At 43.8% G+C, this 17,295-nt stretch overlaps 2 protein-coding genes across 2 annotated transcripts; both read right to left on the bottom strand.

Moving 5' to 3' along the window:
* Positions 1–3,277: 3,277 nt before the first annotated feature.
* LOC106807724 lies at positions 3,278–5,624 on the bottom strand. The gene is made up of 2 exons (XM_014810159.1): positions 3,387–5,624; positions 3,278–3,321 (listed from the first exon to the last, which is right to left on the bottom strand). The coding sequence occupies exon 1, from the start codon at positions 5,571–5,573 to the stop codon at positions 3,675–3,677; it is 1,899 nt and encodes a 632-aa protein (XP_014665645.1). The 5' UTR covers positions 5,574–5,624; the 3' UTR covers positions 3,278–3,321; positions 3,387–3,674.
* A 311-nt stretch (positions 5,625–5,935) lies between these two features.
* LOC106807727 (reticulocalbin-2-like) lies at positions 5,936–9,827 on the bottom strand. The gene is made up of 2 exons (XM_014810167.1): positions 9,735–9,827; positions 5,936–7,969 (listed from the first exon to the last, which is right to left on the bottom strand). The coding sequence occupies exon 2, from the start codon at positions 7,764–7,766 to the stop codon at positions 6,798–6,800; it is 969 nt and encodes a 322-aa protein (XP_014665653.1). The 5' UTR covers positions 7,767–7,969; positions 9,735–9,827; the 3' UTR covers positions 5,936–6,797.
* Between the last annotated feature and the right edge of the window lie 7,468 nt (positions 9,828–17,295).

The raw sequence follows: 17,295 nt of genomic DNA, 5'->3' as shown, positions 1-17,295 counted from the left end.
TACCACAATAAAAGTTTTGACAGCGCGGGTAATCGGAATCCGGTCAAGAATTCCATTCACTGACAGCGACCACCGCGACGCGTGTATTTTTTTACGTTACAGGCGACTTGACTGCAGACGATACAGCAAGTACGAAACAGGTAGGTGCATGTCTCGAAGCCAACCACTAACTGTACATCAAAGCTCGGCTATCTTTATGATACTCAAGAACCCAATACAGTCTATTGGTCGCTGTTTGGTTTGTGCGATTTTACGCATTCCAATTGTGGCATACGGGTAAAACAAACCACGCCGCCCGCGAACCCCCTTAGTTTCCGTTCCTTCCCTTCCCTCCCCGCTTGTCACATTTCATCCTGGGGAGAACCCTGAGCTTGGATTGAAAATTGATTTGAATTAGGTGCAGGTGTTTCTTTGTAATACTGTTATACATAGCTTTTGGAAATCATTTTTTTTTTACATGTTTTCTGTCATTTCTTTGGATATTTGAATAGCTTTTTGAATTATTATTATATAAGCGGGCTTTTAGTGGAATTTAATCGGGGCGGAGGTATTTCAAACGGGGCGCAACGATTGAAACAGGGGGGAGTTTTCCCAAACGGGGCGCGGGCGCCTCGTTTGCGCAACGTAGGGAGAACCCTGCTGAGCTCTTGCCAACTTCTGCGCCTTATAGAAACAGTCGAACGTGTGATATATATATATATATACGATTAGCGCTACGCTGTTTAACGTGTTAATCGATGTTCCTTCAACTAAAAATAAAATCGGTGAAATTTATACGTCGATCATATTGATACGCGCTTGATTATCGTTTTTATTATAAAAGATTATGGTAATTAATATTATTATGTTCTGCGAACTATGTGATATATATAAATACAAGGATGTATACTTTCTTGGCATTTTATGTAAATCTAGCTATAATTTACAAAAATGGTGCTATTTGTAGCTTGCACATATTAGGCCTACTATTATTAGATAAACTAGATTACACATAAAGAAAAAATGTACTCTATATTGCTTCCCACGGAAGCATAAACGTAATGCTAAACACGCTGCAGCTAAATATTACTACCGCTCATAAGGTCTATGTCTCCCTGGGTACTGCCGGAACGTACCCTGAGTACGGTCTGGTATACCGGAACGTACCCTGGTCACTATCTGATATTAGGAGCTAATAATGACAAAATTTGGTCATTATTAGCTCCTGCTGATATGCCGGACCGGACCTGGCCTACTCCACTAACGAGTCTAGGGAGTCGCCTACGCCTACTCCCTAACCCTAACCCTAACCCAACCCTAACACTAACCATATCAGATAGTTATCAGGGTACGTTCCGGTATACCGGACCGTACCCAGGGTACGTTCCTGCAGTACCCAGGGAGACATAGACGGTAGACCCTCTCAGCATTACTGTCATTACGTAACTACAATTGTTGTAACTAAAACAACGATGACCATGAAATCTGAGCGAAATAGTAAAACCTATATGCGTTATAGTTTACTTTATTAGCTATAGGCGATTCGCAGTTCTTATTACAGCCCGATTTCTAAAAAGTGGCGGCGTTATGTTATTCTTAATTCCGTATATAGGCCCTATACTTGATGTACGAGATGTAGAATCACAGAGCCATTGCGAGCATCAGAAACTGCAATTAAATGGTTATTTAAAGTATGTTAGTTCAGGAGCAGCTCCAAGTTGGCGAGGTTTTGACTGCAGTGCAGATAAGCTCTGAAATTGCTATAGACAGCGCAATTGAACAATTCTGGAAAATGTAGAATCAGTAGATCAGCATTTACGAATTGTAATAATTTACATTTATATTTTACTATAATATACATTACACGTAATACTAATGTAGTATAAAACTTCTACGTGTATTTTCTCAATAGTTATAAATTATTATTTTATCGCTCTTATTATTTATGGTTTCTATTGAACTACCGTGTCCCATTCAAGTTCAATTCCATCAGTTTTGCACAAATCTCTCAAACCAGAATGTGACGTGGGAAACGGCAGCTAACAGGTTAGAAATTGAGGATGTAACACGAGCTATTGTAATGCGGGTTACGATACAACTAGTATCACTGAAACCAGGAAAACACTTCGACCTCCGTGCCAGGACTATCTTAGTGCCGATCACGCACAGACGGTAAAGTTCTCCGGCAGAAGGAACGCTGGCGCCATCTTTTGGTGAAATTTGCCAATTTGAAGCAATTTACATAGTTTGCGATTATATTGTATTTGAACAGGACGCCCGTATGTACTAGATACACGTTACTTGAGCAACTTTATTTCAAAAATAACAATTTCTTTCAAATCAATGTGGTTTAGAGAAACGATGCCAATTTGACTAGCAGTGACGACTTGTTTCATCAACAGCTAAGTTGACATCTTCGCTGGCACATTATCAAACATGCATCCGAATATACACAAATGACTATCTTCATGTGGTTTCCATGGTGAGTTTTTGTTACGTTAAAGTATATCTGCATACGCCCACGATAATGCGTTCCAAAGCGCAAGCACTGGCCTCTACGACATGCACTGCTCTCGAGTACCTATCGTCATGCTGTGTCACCCATTGTCATGCTGTCACCTATCGTCATGCTGTGTCACCCATTGTCATGCTGTCACCTATCGTCATGCTGTGTCAGCCCTATGTCACGCTGTGTACCCTATCGGTCAGTGCCTTATGTGTATCTATCGCATGCTTGTGTGGGCATCTATCCCATCATGCTGTGTCATCCTATCGTCATGGCTGGTGTCACTTATCATACATGCTTGTTCACAGCGTATCGGTCATGCTGTGTCTACCATATCGTCAGTGGCTGTGTCATCTAATCGTCATGCTGTGTCATCGTATCGTCATGGCTGTGTCATCTATCGTCATGCTGTGTCACCTAACTCCATCATGCTGTGTGTCACCTATCGCATGCTGTGGTCACCTATCGTCATGGCTGATGTCACCTATGATCATGCTTGTGTCACGCTATTGTCATGCTATGTGTATCTATGCATTCAATGCTGTGTCAGCCTATCTGTCCGCTGTGTCACCTATCGTCATGCTTGTGTCACCTATCGTCATGCTGTGTCACCTAGCAATGCATGCTGAGTGTCAACCTATCGGTGCTGCTGTGTCAGCCGTATCGTCATGCCTGTTCACCTATCGTCACGGCTTGTGTCACCTACGTTCATGCTGTGTCACCTATCGTCATGCTGTTGTCACCTATCGTCATCTGTGTCATTCTTATCGTCGATGCTGTGTTGTCAATCTATCGTCATGCTATGTGTCATCTCATCGTCGATGCTATGTGTCATCCTATCATCATGCTGTGTCACACTATCGTCATGTTCTGTGTCACCATAATCGTCATCTGTGGTCACTATCGTCATTCTGTGTATCTATCATCATGCTGTGTCACCTATCGTCATGCTGTGTCACCTATCGTCATGCTGTGTCATCTATCGTCATGCTGTGTCACCTATCGTCATGCTGTGTCACCTATCGTCATGCTGTGTCACCTATCGTCATGCTGTGACACCTATTGTCATGCTGTGTCACCTATTGTCATGCTGTGTCATCTATCGTCATGCTGTGTGTCACCCATCCCCCTGTTCCCTGTGTCACCCATCCCCCTGCTCCCTGTGTCACCTATCCCCCTGCTCCCTGTGTCACCTATACCAATCATCCACATCTCCACGTTTCTTCTTCTCCTCTTTCTCCTCCTCCTCCACCTCCCCTTCCTCTTCCCTCTCCTCGTCGTCGTCCTCGCGCTCCGCCCCGCCTCCCTCCATCGCCGAGCCGCACGCCACGCCCGGCATCATCGCGTACGCCGGCGCAAACTTCTCGAACCTCGCGTGCTCGAGGTCGATGTAGCCCATGTCGCGTTCGACGTAGTAGATGAGCAGATGAACGAGGTTGTCGTGCGCGAGCCAATCAGCGAGCGGCCGCAGCTCCTCCGCCGCGCACAGCGCCCCCCAGTGGTGCTCGACGAGCGCGATGTCGTACTGCACGACGCCGACCGCGCGCACAAACTGTTCCGTCGTCACGCCGGCTGCGAATAGATGCTCCATGACGGCGCGCGCGTTCGCCGGGTTGACGAGACGCGTGTGCCGGCACTGCTCCCGCAGTCGGCGCACGATCACGCGCTCATCTCCGCCACAGCGCGCGCGGATGAACCGCGCCGACTGCAAGAGGGCGCCGCTGTTCCAGCCCTTCTCGAGCGCGCGCCGGTAGAGCGACTCGGCGGAGTAGAGCATCGTCAGCGACACGTAGGGGTAGTCGAGGTCCTTGAGCTGCTGCAGGCGTCGCGACACCTTGTTGAAGTGGTGGATCAGGTTCACGTACTTGTCGTCGGTGCGCATGAGGCTCACCTCAGGGATGCGCTCGAGCCGCTCGATGCGCGACGCCACCGTCGCCGGATGCAGCGTCAGAATCGCGCCGCTCAGCGCCACCTGGCGGGCCGTCACCCCCGCGCGCAGCAGGGTTTCGATCGTCCACGTCACGTTCTCGACGGTCTGATAGAGGATCTTCGGGTGCGCCCATACGACGCGCAGCACGGGGAAGTCGTCGCCTAGCAACCGCGGCATCTCGCGCAGCACGCGGCGAGCGTTCGCCGTCTTGATGTCGAGCAGAAAGCGGTTGCGTTTGATCTTGTCGATGGTGAAGCCGACCTCGTTCAGCAGCAGGTCCAGGTTGTGCTTGATCACCGTCAGGTTCGTGCGCGAGTAGCACTGTCCGAGCTGCGCTGTCTCGGGTGGCGTGCACCGCAGGCGATCGACGAGGTAATGTCTGCGCAGGACGCGGCGCAGCGTGTACAGCGAGCCGTTCTTCAGCTCCGGATAGAGATCGACGAACGCCTCTGCGGTCGTGTCGTACTCAAAAAGCTGCAGCGCGGTGCGGAGCGACCGCCAGAGCGCGCCACCCTTCGCCGGCGTCGTGTAGAATATCGTCTTGTACTTGACGAGCATGTCCAGCGTGACGTCGGCGAAACCGATCTCGCGAAACGCGACGTCGCGCTTCTCGATGGACATGTCGCTGAGGAGGAGCACCTTGGCGTGGTCAGCGACGTCCGTCCGGCTGTACCCCAAGCCGTCCAACGTCTTGAACGCGGCGCGTAGGGCCGACGTCGGCACGCACGTCAGACCCTTGCATTCCTTCAGGATCTTCGCTGCTCGGTCGCTACTCACGCACAGCTCTCCTGCGAGAAAATCCACATACTCTGCGACGGTGCCCCGAGGTTTCTTCGCGGGTGCGTCCTTGTCCGTCGGAGGAGCGACAGGCCCAGGTCCCACTGGCTTCTCACTAAACCAGTCTTCCTCGTGCTTGCAGTTATCATCTGGTATAGGAACGGAACAGAGCCAACGCACGTGGAAAGCAGCCACTCTGTGACACGCGAGAGGGATGCGTGTGCACTTAGGGCCCAGCCTCCCTACTGACAATCGTGTTGGACCGTACGAAAAGAAAACGCGGTGTCTGGCGCAGGTGCAGGGGAAAGGTAGGGATAACACAGCACCTCTTCGAGGTATGCAGACCAACGTCCTATGCAGTAGGCTAGTCGCACTCAGCATGTGTCTCGTTGATTGTCAACTGTACGAAAGCTTTGCCAAGTGCTGCATCAGAATTTCCTGAAGAAAGAAAATCAATGTTTCTTTCAATTTTCTAATGTTAATGAATCTTTTCTTCATAATTTTACATTATGCTAATTTGTTAAATGTGTGATTGCACTCTACCCTTTTGGAGGCTGGTAAAATATGATTCAGTAAAATTAGCAGCAGTTCCAAATGTGCTATCAACGCTTCTGTTTACAATGAATTAAATATTTAACCAACCACTAAATTTCTATATGGTATGTCATGACAGTACAAATTTTAGATGTAGATGTCAGATTTTACATGCACCACAGTATATATTTAAAGATTAACAGGTTTTATTAATTTTAATTTTTTTTATTAATAGTAAACAAGGTCCGTCTGTTTTATAAAAAACTTTGCTTACATCAAAATGTAACTTAAACATACCAGTGAAATTGCACTACCACAGGCTTCTATTCCTATAAATGAGTCTTCTTACATGTCGAAATTATGTTTACCAACAACTAGGGGTTTTCAAATACTTTTTCAACCTGCACACAACAGCAGAAATTCAAATGTTTCATTGTTTATATAGATGTATATGTACCTAGCATGAACAGCCACTTGCCAAATTTACTCTATCACATATCCCTAGTGACAGTTAATAAAATAAACAATATTAATACCGTACATATAAATGAGTCTATTTGTTATCATAAAGTATGCAAACAGTTGTACAAAACTCGACAACACTGTTTTGATTTAGCTATTTACAGATGCACTAGCTGCCAATAAAAATAGCTATACTATGCAGATACACACTGTTTATGAATGATTTTGTTTATTCATCATAAGTTCATAACCTAAAACGTGAACACTCAGGCAATGAATAAAAGTGGAAAAGGGTTAGTCACAACTAGGAGTAGGATACATGAAATTCAGATGAATTATTTGACCATACTTTAACCAAATAAAAATATCCTAATGTTATTTGACATTGAATTGTTTTAAACAATAGACCCGCTAATTAGAAAGCAACAATGCCTGTCATTCGATTTTATCTGGTTCTTTGCAAATTCTAACTGATGGTCTACTTTTGAAATACAATTTAACATTTGAAATGAATGCTCTGATTGAATGACATTCTACCAGCTTAGCTATTGACATTGGCAAGCACAAGACAAATCAGCATATCAACCCACCGTTCGAAGAGATTAGCAGCTAGAACTCATCATGGTGTCCAGAAATAGAGCTTCGGCTTCCCACAAACATGTCCTGGTGGTCAAGAATCTCCGATATGCTAAGCCGACCGTCGCCATCGTCGTCCGCGGAACTGATGAGATGTTCTGCCTCATCTCTCGCCATCTCCTCATTGTTCGGCACCAACCACAGCAACATCTCCTCCTTGTCCAGATAACCGTCGCTGTTTCGGTCGAAGTACTCGGCGAACCTCTTACGTTCTATCGTCGCCCACTCTTTGTCGTGCTGGTCCTTGTCGTCGCCGAGAAACTCATCGAGGTCGAGTTTCCCGTCGCTATCCTTGTCCTTCTCGTTGAGCGACTCCGTCATCAGCACGTCCCACATTTGCTCGTGCTCCTCCGGATGAGAAAACGCGAAAAATTCCGCCTTTTTGAGAACGCCGTCGCCATCCGCGTCGGCCACGCTGAACAGTCTCTCGTCCTTCTTCATCTCCGCCGCGAGCTCTGGTTCGTTCGTCAACACCTCCACCTCGTCTTCGTCGTCGAATACGCCGTAGTCTTCCATCACCTCTCGCAACGTCACCTCCCCGTTCTCGTCTTCGTCCACCTCCTCGAATCGATCGTCCGATTCCTCGAGACTCAGCGAAAGAAACGACTTCTTGATCCAGGCGGTCAACTCCGGCGTGTCGACAAAACCGTCCGCATCCGCGTCCATGCGGTCGACGAGCTCCGCCAGTTTTTCGCGCGCAGCTTCCCTGCTTAGGGATTCAAACAGCTCCACTTGCTCCTGACTGCCGAGGATCACCTCGTGGTCAAAGTCGTCGTTGTGCACGTCGTCGTGGTAATGGTGGGCGTCGCGTGGCGTCGGCGCGCCGTCCCGCATCCGCTCCTTGTTCACCTCGCCGTGCACGTGGTCTAGAGGTGGCGCCCTCCCGGCCACGAGTAAAAATCCGCATAGGCAGATCAGGAGGAAAACGCGCGAAGATTCCATTACGTTTATCGAAGGCCTACGTTTCGCTACGCGGCGACGCTTCCGAAAGAGAGATGGCTAGAGTGGGTGTGGCCCCGAGCTACAGGATTTTGTGGCCGTTCAGTGTACCTACTCGATTATCTCAGCTTGGCAGTGTCTCTAGATGTAGACCGTAGGTGCAGGCACAATTCACAGCGTCCATGGAAGCAACCAATTATGAGTGGCTGAAAATAGGAAATGTTGAGGATATGATCAGTTAAATACCTATTCCCAGGTAATATGTTGCTCAGTGTTGCTCCTGCAACACCAATAGGAAATGATGTGAGTGTGCAGTGAAGAAAATCATGACTAAACAAATAAACGATGTACAACTATGACAATTTGTTATTACAGAAAAAAGTAATTTCAGTTATTCCTATATAAATGTGCCTATAAATGCATGCAAAGTAAAAATTTTAAAGTGTGCCATATTTAGGGCAATTTTCAAGAAATATAATTTTAAGAGCTTGGCATTTCTACCGTACTGCTAACAGTAAATAGCCTCGCATACTGTACAATTGGTAGCCTACCCGGCTACCACTTAACAGTACCGCCTATTGGGGTTGGGGGGTGTTACCACCTATCTGTTATGAGTTATGGAGGTACCAAACAGTGGTAGCCCTACCATACTGTTACAGTGGTAGCCCTACCTTACCAGTTACAGTACCGTACTGTTACAATGGCAGCCCTACCGTACCAGCACTGTTACAGTCTCGGGAACTTGAAACGTTTTAATGATAAAAAATTATAGTGCTAGAATAGTGATAGATGAATAAACACAAAATGTATTTACTACTAGTCTTTAATGTTTCTCTACTCTTTTTCGCATATCGTTACCAATAATTTCTTGTAAATGTTGTTCAGATGCTTCTCTGCAACACACAATGTACCGCACACATGCCACTGTGCACAAACAACGAAAATAAAGAGCAGGTGGGAACGTGTGACCGCAAAATTTGCTAGACGCTCGCATCGTTTCGCACATTCACAGCACAAATACACCAACAGCAGCCTCCATTCAAATTACCACCTTTGCCAGTTGATGTAACTTAATTTATCCAGAGACATCTGGTGGATTCCTGCAGAAAACTTCCACTTCGCCAAAATGTAAATGGGAGCAATTGCCCGTTTATTATTCGAAACTCCATAATCGCGCTACTCGATTGTTTTGGAAAATGAACGTAGTCGTGTGTGTGACGTCATTCCCGCGTGCATTATGCTAGCTTGGCTTGGCGGGCCTCGAAACGGAGCTTGGAAGCAGGGAGCGCTTGAACCCAGAATGCAATGCAGCGCCATTACTCATGTCCTTGCTCCCATTTACACTTTAGTGGAGTGGAAGTTTTCTGCGGGAGTTCGTGAGACATCTCCGAGTAGGCAGTACCATTTGGCAATTATAATTTGAACAAGTGAACATTTAGCTACGCATAGGTACCTGAATCGAGGCTGTTACAGAGTTGTGCATTTGTGCTGCGATTGTGTGAAATGAAGCGAGCGTCGTGCACATTTTTCGGTCACGCTTTTCCTTCTGCTCTACTAGTATATTCTTGTTGTTTGTGCAAAGCGACATGCGTTCGGTGTAACTTCAACTTGTATTTGTAACACTTTGTCAGTTGTGTGTTGCAGAGGAGCATTTGAACAGGATTTACAGGAAAGCATCAGTAATAACAGGCGAAAGAGAGTAGAGACACCCTAGAGACACATTAAGACTTTGGTAGTAAATACATTTCGTGTTTATTTACCAATAATCATTACCATCAATCATTTATTATCATTCATTATGGAAATGTTTCACGTGGCTGGCCGTGGGACATGGATGACCCGAAAACAACGTCAACAGTACCGGTGGCGGTGTCACACTAAGACTGCGTATTTCCCCACAAACATGCAGTGAGTAAGCACCACAGATAATATTAATACTAATAGCCCTTGGGCCATCACGTTAGTCGTTACCTCATCAAGCACATTCATCAACGGGTTCCCATTTTTACCTCGCAAAATATCGCGAGATAAGACGAGATCAAGAAAAATAACCAACCACATAAGAAATATCATCTATGAGAAATATTATAGATAAATGACAGAAAACCACAATCGATGAATAAATATATGACAATGTGCATGGATTTTATGACATAAGATTTATGCACATAATACTTCAATCGCTGGTGTTATACTGTCGACGGTACTCGGTGCATATTCTACATTTTATTCCGGTGGGTGCCGACACTGTCGGTGTACTCTGAGGTTTTCCGGTCGTAGCGTCTGAATGTGAATCTTGTTGCAAAACTTCTACTTTTATGGTAACCTTTATGAGTGGTCGTGTACGCGACGGTCTACTGAGTTACAACCTACCTCTGGCCTGTCGTACTCAAAGATATCGACTGTTAGATTGTGAACAAAGTACTCTACACTCACCATGTCTGGTAGGTACATTTTAATTCGATATGCACTTGCACTTGCAGGCTCTTATTAATGTTACTATACCAATCTGTGATCGCTATATTAAAGCCCATCATTTGGGTGACTAACAACGACGATTAACAACATTTCGCGATCACAACAGTGCTAAATATTTAAGATTTCTCGTGCGTGATGATGGTTGCTAGTGGTGTTTGCGATTGCGATAGTTGATACTAACTATGTCATTCCTGAAAGTCTTTAAGAAATTGTACTTTCATCAAGGACGATTTGATGGGAGTGTTTCAAGTGTTGCAGTCTATATCATTATACATAGTACCTACGGTACATAGTACATACTACCTACGGAATGTATTCCTAAACAAATTAGTTAGATGTTTAGTAATGATAATATTCTATACATGCTTACCAAGTCTACCAATCTCCTGCAATAGCCTAGGCACGTCACGTGCCACTGCCACACATAAGTGTTGTTGCTTCTCACTACTGGCAGTACTGTCATACTGCCTGACACCACACCTAGCTAGAGTCTCCGTCCCATTTGCCTATAAGTTTCCATACAAACTACAATGACGCTGAGCTTATTCCACATCTCTGTGGTTGCTTAGTGGACATTAACAACAACCGCTAATCAAACATAATTGAAATAAGGAGAAGCAGTTGTCAATGTGTAAATGTGTAAATGACATATACCTTTGTGGGCAAGGCTGATTTACCAATGAATTCAGAATTTTAACCAACCATTTCTCGAGTGATGAGTATAATGTCATGGTTAAGAATGAACATATCTTCATGTACCTTGTCGATAAAAGCTCCAGAACTGTTCTGTAAACTATCATAAAGATGCTACAACAGTTCACATGCCTTAAAGTAAGGATTTCAAACAGTGTTACTTACCGTTCTCGTATATTTCCGACCACGACAATACTTCCTGGTATTGTTTGCATAACATCAAGTGTCTAAAATAAGGCTAGCTAAACATGGTTTAGAACACTTGTACATTGTTATTTTCGCACAAAAATATATGATGATTGAAATCTGTTTGTTTACATCGTGTTGGTGCAGGTACATGATGATGCCACCTGTTTCTCACGAGACCTTATCCCTGTACTTTGACATGGTAACTTAAATTAAACGATGCTTACCCATCTAGAACTACTACGTGAGTCAATGAGATGCACTTTTATCTGGTGGTTGCAGATTTCAAGGGAATTGTTGTTATATGAAACAATATGGCTGCATAATTTTCTATTTTCTATTCCGTAACAGCATAAACTCATGGTAATTTTTATGCTGAAGTAATCAGTAACATTTTTGCTATTAGGTGAGACTGTACTTCTACTGTACTATTTTTCTCGCTTGTGGAATTGCTTATGAAATGATTTCTTTAAATTGCAAGTATTAGTATTATCGCAACAGTGCCACCAATGTGTTGATTCTGTGGTGGTGTTTTTATCCATAGGGCTTCTGCACAGAATACACAAATAGGCAATCATTTTCAGCTCCATCTCAAAATCCTTAGCAATTCACTTGAAAACCAACACACCTACTGTGCACGCTACTGTGTATGGTGTCAGCTAATATGGAGTGAATATTTTAATTGGCTAGCCATCTCACTAATGGCAATGGCCTTCCATGTGTCTTTGTTTTTCCCTGATTCAATTCATCTATAAAGGTGCTTCCTAATTCATTATTTATGCAGCATTAGATGTGATATTCTCTGTTTATGAACTGCAGTCATTACAGAGGATGTGTAATGCTGAACATGAAATTATTTAATTGTATAATTAGGGGATTTGCAAGATGTATCGGAGAGAAATTTCATAATATTTCACGAACTGGTGTGATCTAGGTGTAGACTATGCAAAATCTTACTATAGATTGGAGATTTTCTGTGTGTGTGTCCGGCTATACGTTTCCGCACCGCTCAACGGATCCTCTCCAAACTTGGTCGGAACATTCTACACTCTACAGATCATGACACGTTGCATGGGCTCTTTTTTTTCACGGTTTCATTTTTTTAACATTTCACGTTCAAAAACATAAAATAGTGGGAAATTTTTGCACCCAGCGCGGGGCTCTAATAAAAATAAACCGCGCCACATATCGGATCTTATATGAGTTAATATATTGTTTTAACACTTTTAATAAAAAGTTTTTTTTTGTATAGAAATAAATATAAACATACACGGCAGTGTCTACGGCAGTGTCTACGGGCAGTGTCGAGTCTATTTTAAACTTTAATTTGACACTGAGAGCATCTAAGTATCATGCAATATTGTGTAATCTGGGGCCATCTGTGGAAGCATATCAGACTATGTGTGTAGAAGTTGAAGTAAGGGTATTAAAAAAAAACATGTTGGGCAGTTTATTGTTCTACATTGGCTGGGTACTATCTATATATATATGTTATCTTTACCACCCGCATCTGCCGTCTTGGTGGGCGCAGCCAGCAGGAGTTGCAATGCATGCTTTCCCAAGCTATAAACTAGTACATTATTTATATACTTGCGTGTAGGTGTTTACTGATATCAAGAGAGGATAATACTTAGGACCTATATGTGTCTATGATAATACTTAGATCTGAAGAACTTTAAATGGCTAATCAAATAGTTCATTGCTTATGCATTTTGCTCACGTGGTGTTTGTATGAATGGAAAGTTCCGAGCATATTATTTCAGTCAAGAAGGAACATGTTTCTGTGGAACAGGTTAATTGTTACTCAACCGTGAAGATTGGAAACGTAGAGCTGACGTTTCGCCTCCTATCAGTATCAGGAGGTTTTCTCAAAGCTGACTGATGATTATCAGTTTTGACCACCAGATGGTGTGGTGGTCAATAGCTTAGTCCACACGTGACTCAACCTGTATCACCCTTCGTCATGGTTGATGTTCGGCGTCTTGCGGATCCAGATGGCCTCCTTAATCCATCGCCTGATTTTGATTGGCTCACGATCGATGATCTTCGAATTATCCCGATCGATGGTGTGATTATCCTTCGCTACTTGGTCCGTGATCGCAGATATGGTTATTTCGGTAGCCGACTGTAAAAATAGATCTATTATTCACTCCTGATAGTATGTCATTGTCAACTAATTTTTAAGGATTCAGAATGATTCTGACGAAATAGAACTCTTTGTGATTGCCAGGCCATAATAAAAATATGGTTTGTTTGCCCTCACCCGACCGACCCGCCAGAAAGTGGCCGACTAAAAAAAAATTATTGATCTTTTTTTTAAAAACGTTTTTTTTAAAAACTTTTTTTTAATTGTATCACTGTACATTATATAAATCTGTAGGCAATACATTATATGTACCAAGCAAAACAAACATTCAACATAAAAGGTATCTCCACACAAGCACACCCGAGCATGTAGACACCATGCTAAATTTGTAAAAAGACCCCCTCCTCCTCAAAAAAAGAAAGAAAAAAAAGCCAACCAACCTACCCAAACTTTTCAGCCTGGGTCGGGTGAGGGCAAACAAAGATTTTTTTAATTGTGGCCTCACCTAAATGCCTGTTTGTGCATACGAGCGCTGGTACGCACGATATTGTGCATACGAACTGTTCTTGAATCTGGCCCCTGGTCTGCTGATAGATAGCAATACAAATTCCAACTCGGCAACGGTGACAATAACAACAACAACAACAACAACAACAACAACAACAACAACAACAACAACAACAACAACAACAACAACAACAACAACAACAATGAGAACATCAATTGCCATAGCAACAACAACGTTACAACAATAATAATAGCAACAACAACAATAAAAATATATAAAAATGTAATTGGTTACAGCTCGGAGAGACTTGATCTATTTATTAGCCGTGATAACTGATGCCTAGTACATTTATATCAGGAGTGGATAAAAATAAATAACTTTATTTTATGCATTCCTGATAATTACATGCTCAGGACTGCCGGTTCTGGTACGTATACTATGGCAAAGTTGTGCCATAGACTATTCGGTGGTACTTGTAGTAATTGCCTGTTGCACGCAAGGACGCTGTACTATAGGAGCATCAACTGCCTGCCAGCAGCAGCAAGGTGTAAATTTTACAGTGTAGGGTTAGTCCTCGAATTGGTGGTTTCGGCGTTGTATTGACGTAAACTCGAGCAGTTATGTTCGTGACTTCTACGCTGTGAGTCGTGACTCACTCATCATGATGCATGCATGATTCAAGAGTGATGCGCGCACTGGTGTTTTTTTGCAAGTGCTACGCGTCATGCCTCGAGAGGTATTTATTATATGGCACTTGACTCTCTAACGTTGTGACGTCAGTTCGATTGCTCGATGTACTATGAGCTTACGTACAAACCAGGGGTTAATAATGACAAACGTATTATATTGTGTTATATTATATTATATTGTATTATATTTGTCATTATTAACCCCTGGTACAAACGTATATATATATTATATATGTGCGTGCACAGAAACTGCCGTGGGTTATCGGTTGTGCGTCTACAGACGGCCGCCTGTTTGTCTAGTACCCCGGCGTTCAACGATCCGATGACTCGTGACTTACTATACGTTGCCCAGACGTGCGCTTATCTCTCTGCTCACACGCATAATCAGAGCAGTGCTCGGAAAGTTTAAGGAGTCAATGTTAGTCCCGCAAGAAGACTGGAGTCTTTACTAAATCAGCAACCTTATAACGCCCCTACGGAACCGTACCAGCTGTGTAGAAGTTCTGTGTGCGCCACACGCATGCACGCCACTGATCTCTATATACTAACTACTACTACTACTAGTACTACTAAGTACTATACGTACTATAACTAGTAGTATACTAACTACTACTACTACTAGTAGTATATAGAGATCAGTGATGCACGTGCCCATGCAGCGACGAAGCAGGTAGGTGCATTGTGGCGCCACCTACGTATTACGCCGTGCCACCAATGACCGTTTACAATATTGTATACCCAGCATCAGGGGTTAATAATGTCATTATTGTCATAATTTGTCACTATTGTCATAATTTGTCATTATTAACCCCTGCAATCATCTTAGTGCAATCCGGAAAAAAGTGGATAGAATTAATTGTTAATGTCTGCATCATTGACCCTTATATATATATAGTTAGCACGAACATATGCACACGGGGGTGTGGGGTGATGTCGTGACGTCAGTTATGATGAGGAAATGGTGTCTACGGACTCAAAAAAATATACCACGTGCAGAATAAGATTATCTTGAAGGACTAATTTGGCTCTGTTATTTATCACATTTATTTTAGTGCTATTAATATTTATTAGGCATATTTCTCGTTTCTTCGAAATCTAGTGTGGTTAACTGCACCCCTCCCCCCTCCCTCCCGGATTCGATTGCCCCAGATATAGTTGCGTCACGACTCACGAGTGATTTATAACAATAGACTCCTAATCCATTATCAGGTCCTGAGGAGTTATATGACGTTCACTGGCAGTGGTTTAATATCTGTGGTTATGATAGACATTAGACAGCTGAGGTTTTCACATCGTAAAGCTTAGGTGATCAGGTGGTTGGATGCATGGCGGCAATTTAGAATTCTATGTCAGTATATGTTTCCAGGAAATAGGAGCATTTTGCCGGTAACATTCACACGTGTTTCTGATGCTTACGAATTTGGACGTGTTCGCTACGATGACTACGTGGGTTGCTTTGTAATTGTTGTAACAGTCGTTTTCTAATTACTAGTCGTAACACTGATGAATCGGATAGAGTAGCCTAAGTATCAAGGGCCGTAGTCTGTAGGGGGGGGGGCATCTGCCCCCTAGATTTTGGAGCAAAATTTAAAAGAACATGCTAAGCTAATAATCGTTTTTTTTGGCACAATCGCCTGAATTTGTAAGGGTAATACGTACCAGCGCAGAGAAACAACGATGCCAGAGTAACAAGTATAGGCATTCCTGAATACACAACAAGAAGAAATATGTTCAGCGATTTGTAGAGGTAGATGTAGCTAAGGTGGTAGAGTGTTCGAGGTAGATGTAGCTAAGGTGGTAGAGAGTTTGAGGTAGATGTAGCCAAGGTGGTAGAGAGTTTGAGGTAGATGTAGCCAAGCTTTGAGCTGGTAGAGAGTTTGAGGTACGATAACGTAGCCGCGTCAGAGCAACAGAGCTAGTAATGCTGAGAGGGTCTATGTCCCCCGGGGTACTGCCGGAACGTACCCTGGGTACGGTCCGGTATAACGGAACGTACCATGGTAACTATCTAATAGTAATATGCTGAACCGTACCTCGCCTACTCCACCAACGAGTCTAGGGAGTCGCCTACACCTACTCCCTAACCCTAACCCTAATCGTAACCCTAACCCTAACCCTAATCCTAACCCTAACCATATCAAATAGTGACCAGGGTACGTTCCGGTATATTGGACCGTACCCAGGGTACGTTCTGGCAGTACTCTGGGGGACATAGACCCTATGAGCGCTAGTAATCGTATCAGGATACATACAACAGTGAACAAATTACCAATTGATGTAAAGGTAAAGAGAAGAAGTAAGAGTTTCAAGAGTAAATAAAAACATTCGTTTTTGTTCACCCATGATCGTAGGATCGTATAAATCATGATCATATCAAGATCACATAATTAAGATCTCTATTATATCAAGAGCGTATAAAGAAGGGTATATCCATTCTTTATACGCTCTTGATCAGATTATATATATATCTCTTATATAGATCTCTATAACATCTCTATTATGTGATCTTGATCATATGAATAGCTGCAGGGTTTCGTGTGTGTTTTTCCACGGCCGCCTTGCCTGTAATCTGTGATGACGTGTATTCAGCCGAGTGTACGGCGGCCACGCACGCACACATCAACGTCATCGTCTCATCGCCGCCTCAACTTATCAATCTCTCTCTCACTCTCTCTCTCTCTTTCTCTCTCTTTCTGTGTGGCTGTCTGCATGCACGCCGATAGAATCTGGGAAAAACCCTAGAGCCGCGAGCAAGCTGATGACCTGGAAATGAGTCATTGGCTCGTGCGCGTGAAGGAGGAGAGAGAGAGAGAGGAGGAGAGAGAGAGAGAGGGAGAGAGAGAGAGAGAGAGAGAGAGTGGGAGGGAGAGGCGGGGGGGGAACGCTGCAGCT

The sequence above is a fragment of the Priapulus caudatus genome, unplaced genomic scaffold (genome assembly GCF_000485595.1).
Source record: "Priapulus caudatus unplaced genomic scaffold, Priapulus_caudatus-5.0.1 Scaffold230, whole genome shotgun sequence".
Lineage (NCBI taxonomy): Eukaryota > Metazoa > Priapulida > Priapulimorpha > Priapulimorphida > Priapulidae > Priapulus > Priapulus caudatus.
This window is presented reverse-complemented; position numbering and strand designations above follow the sequence as displayed.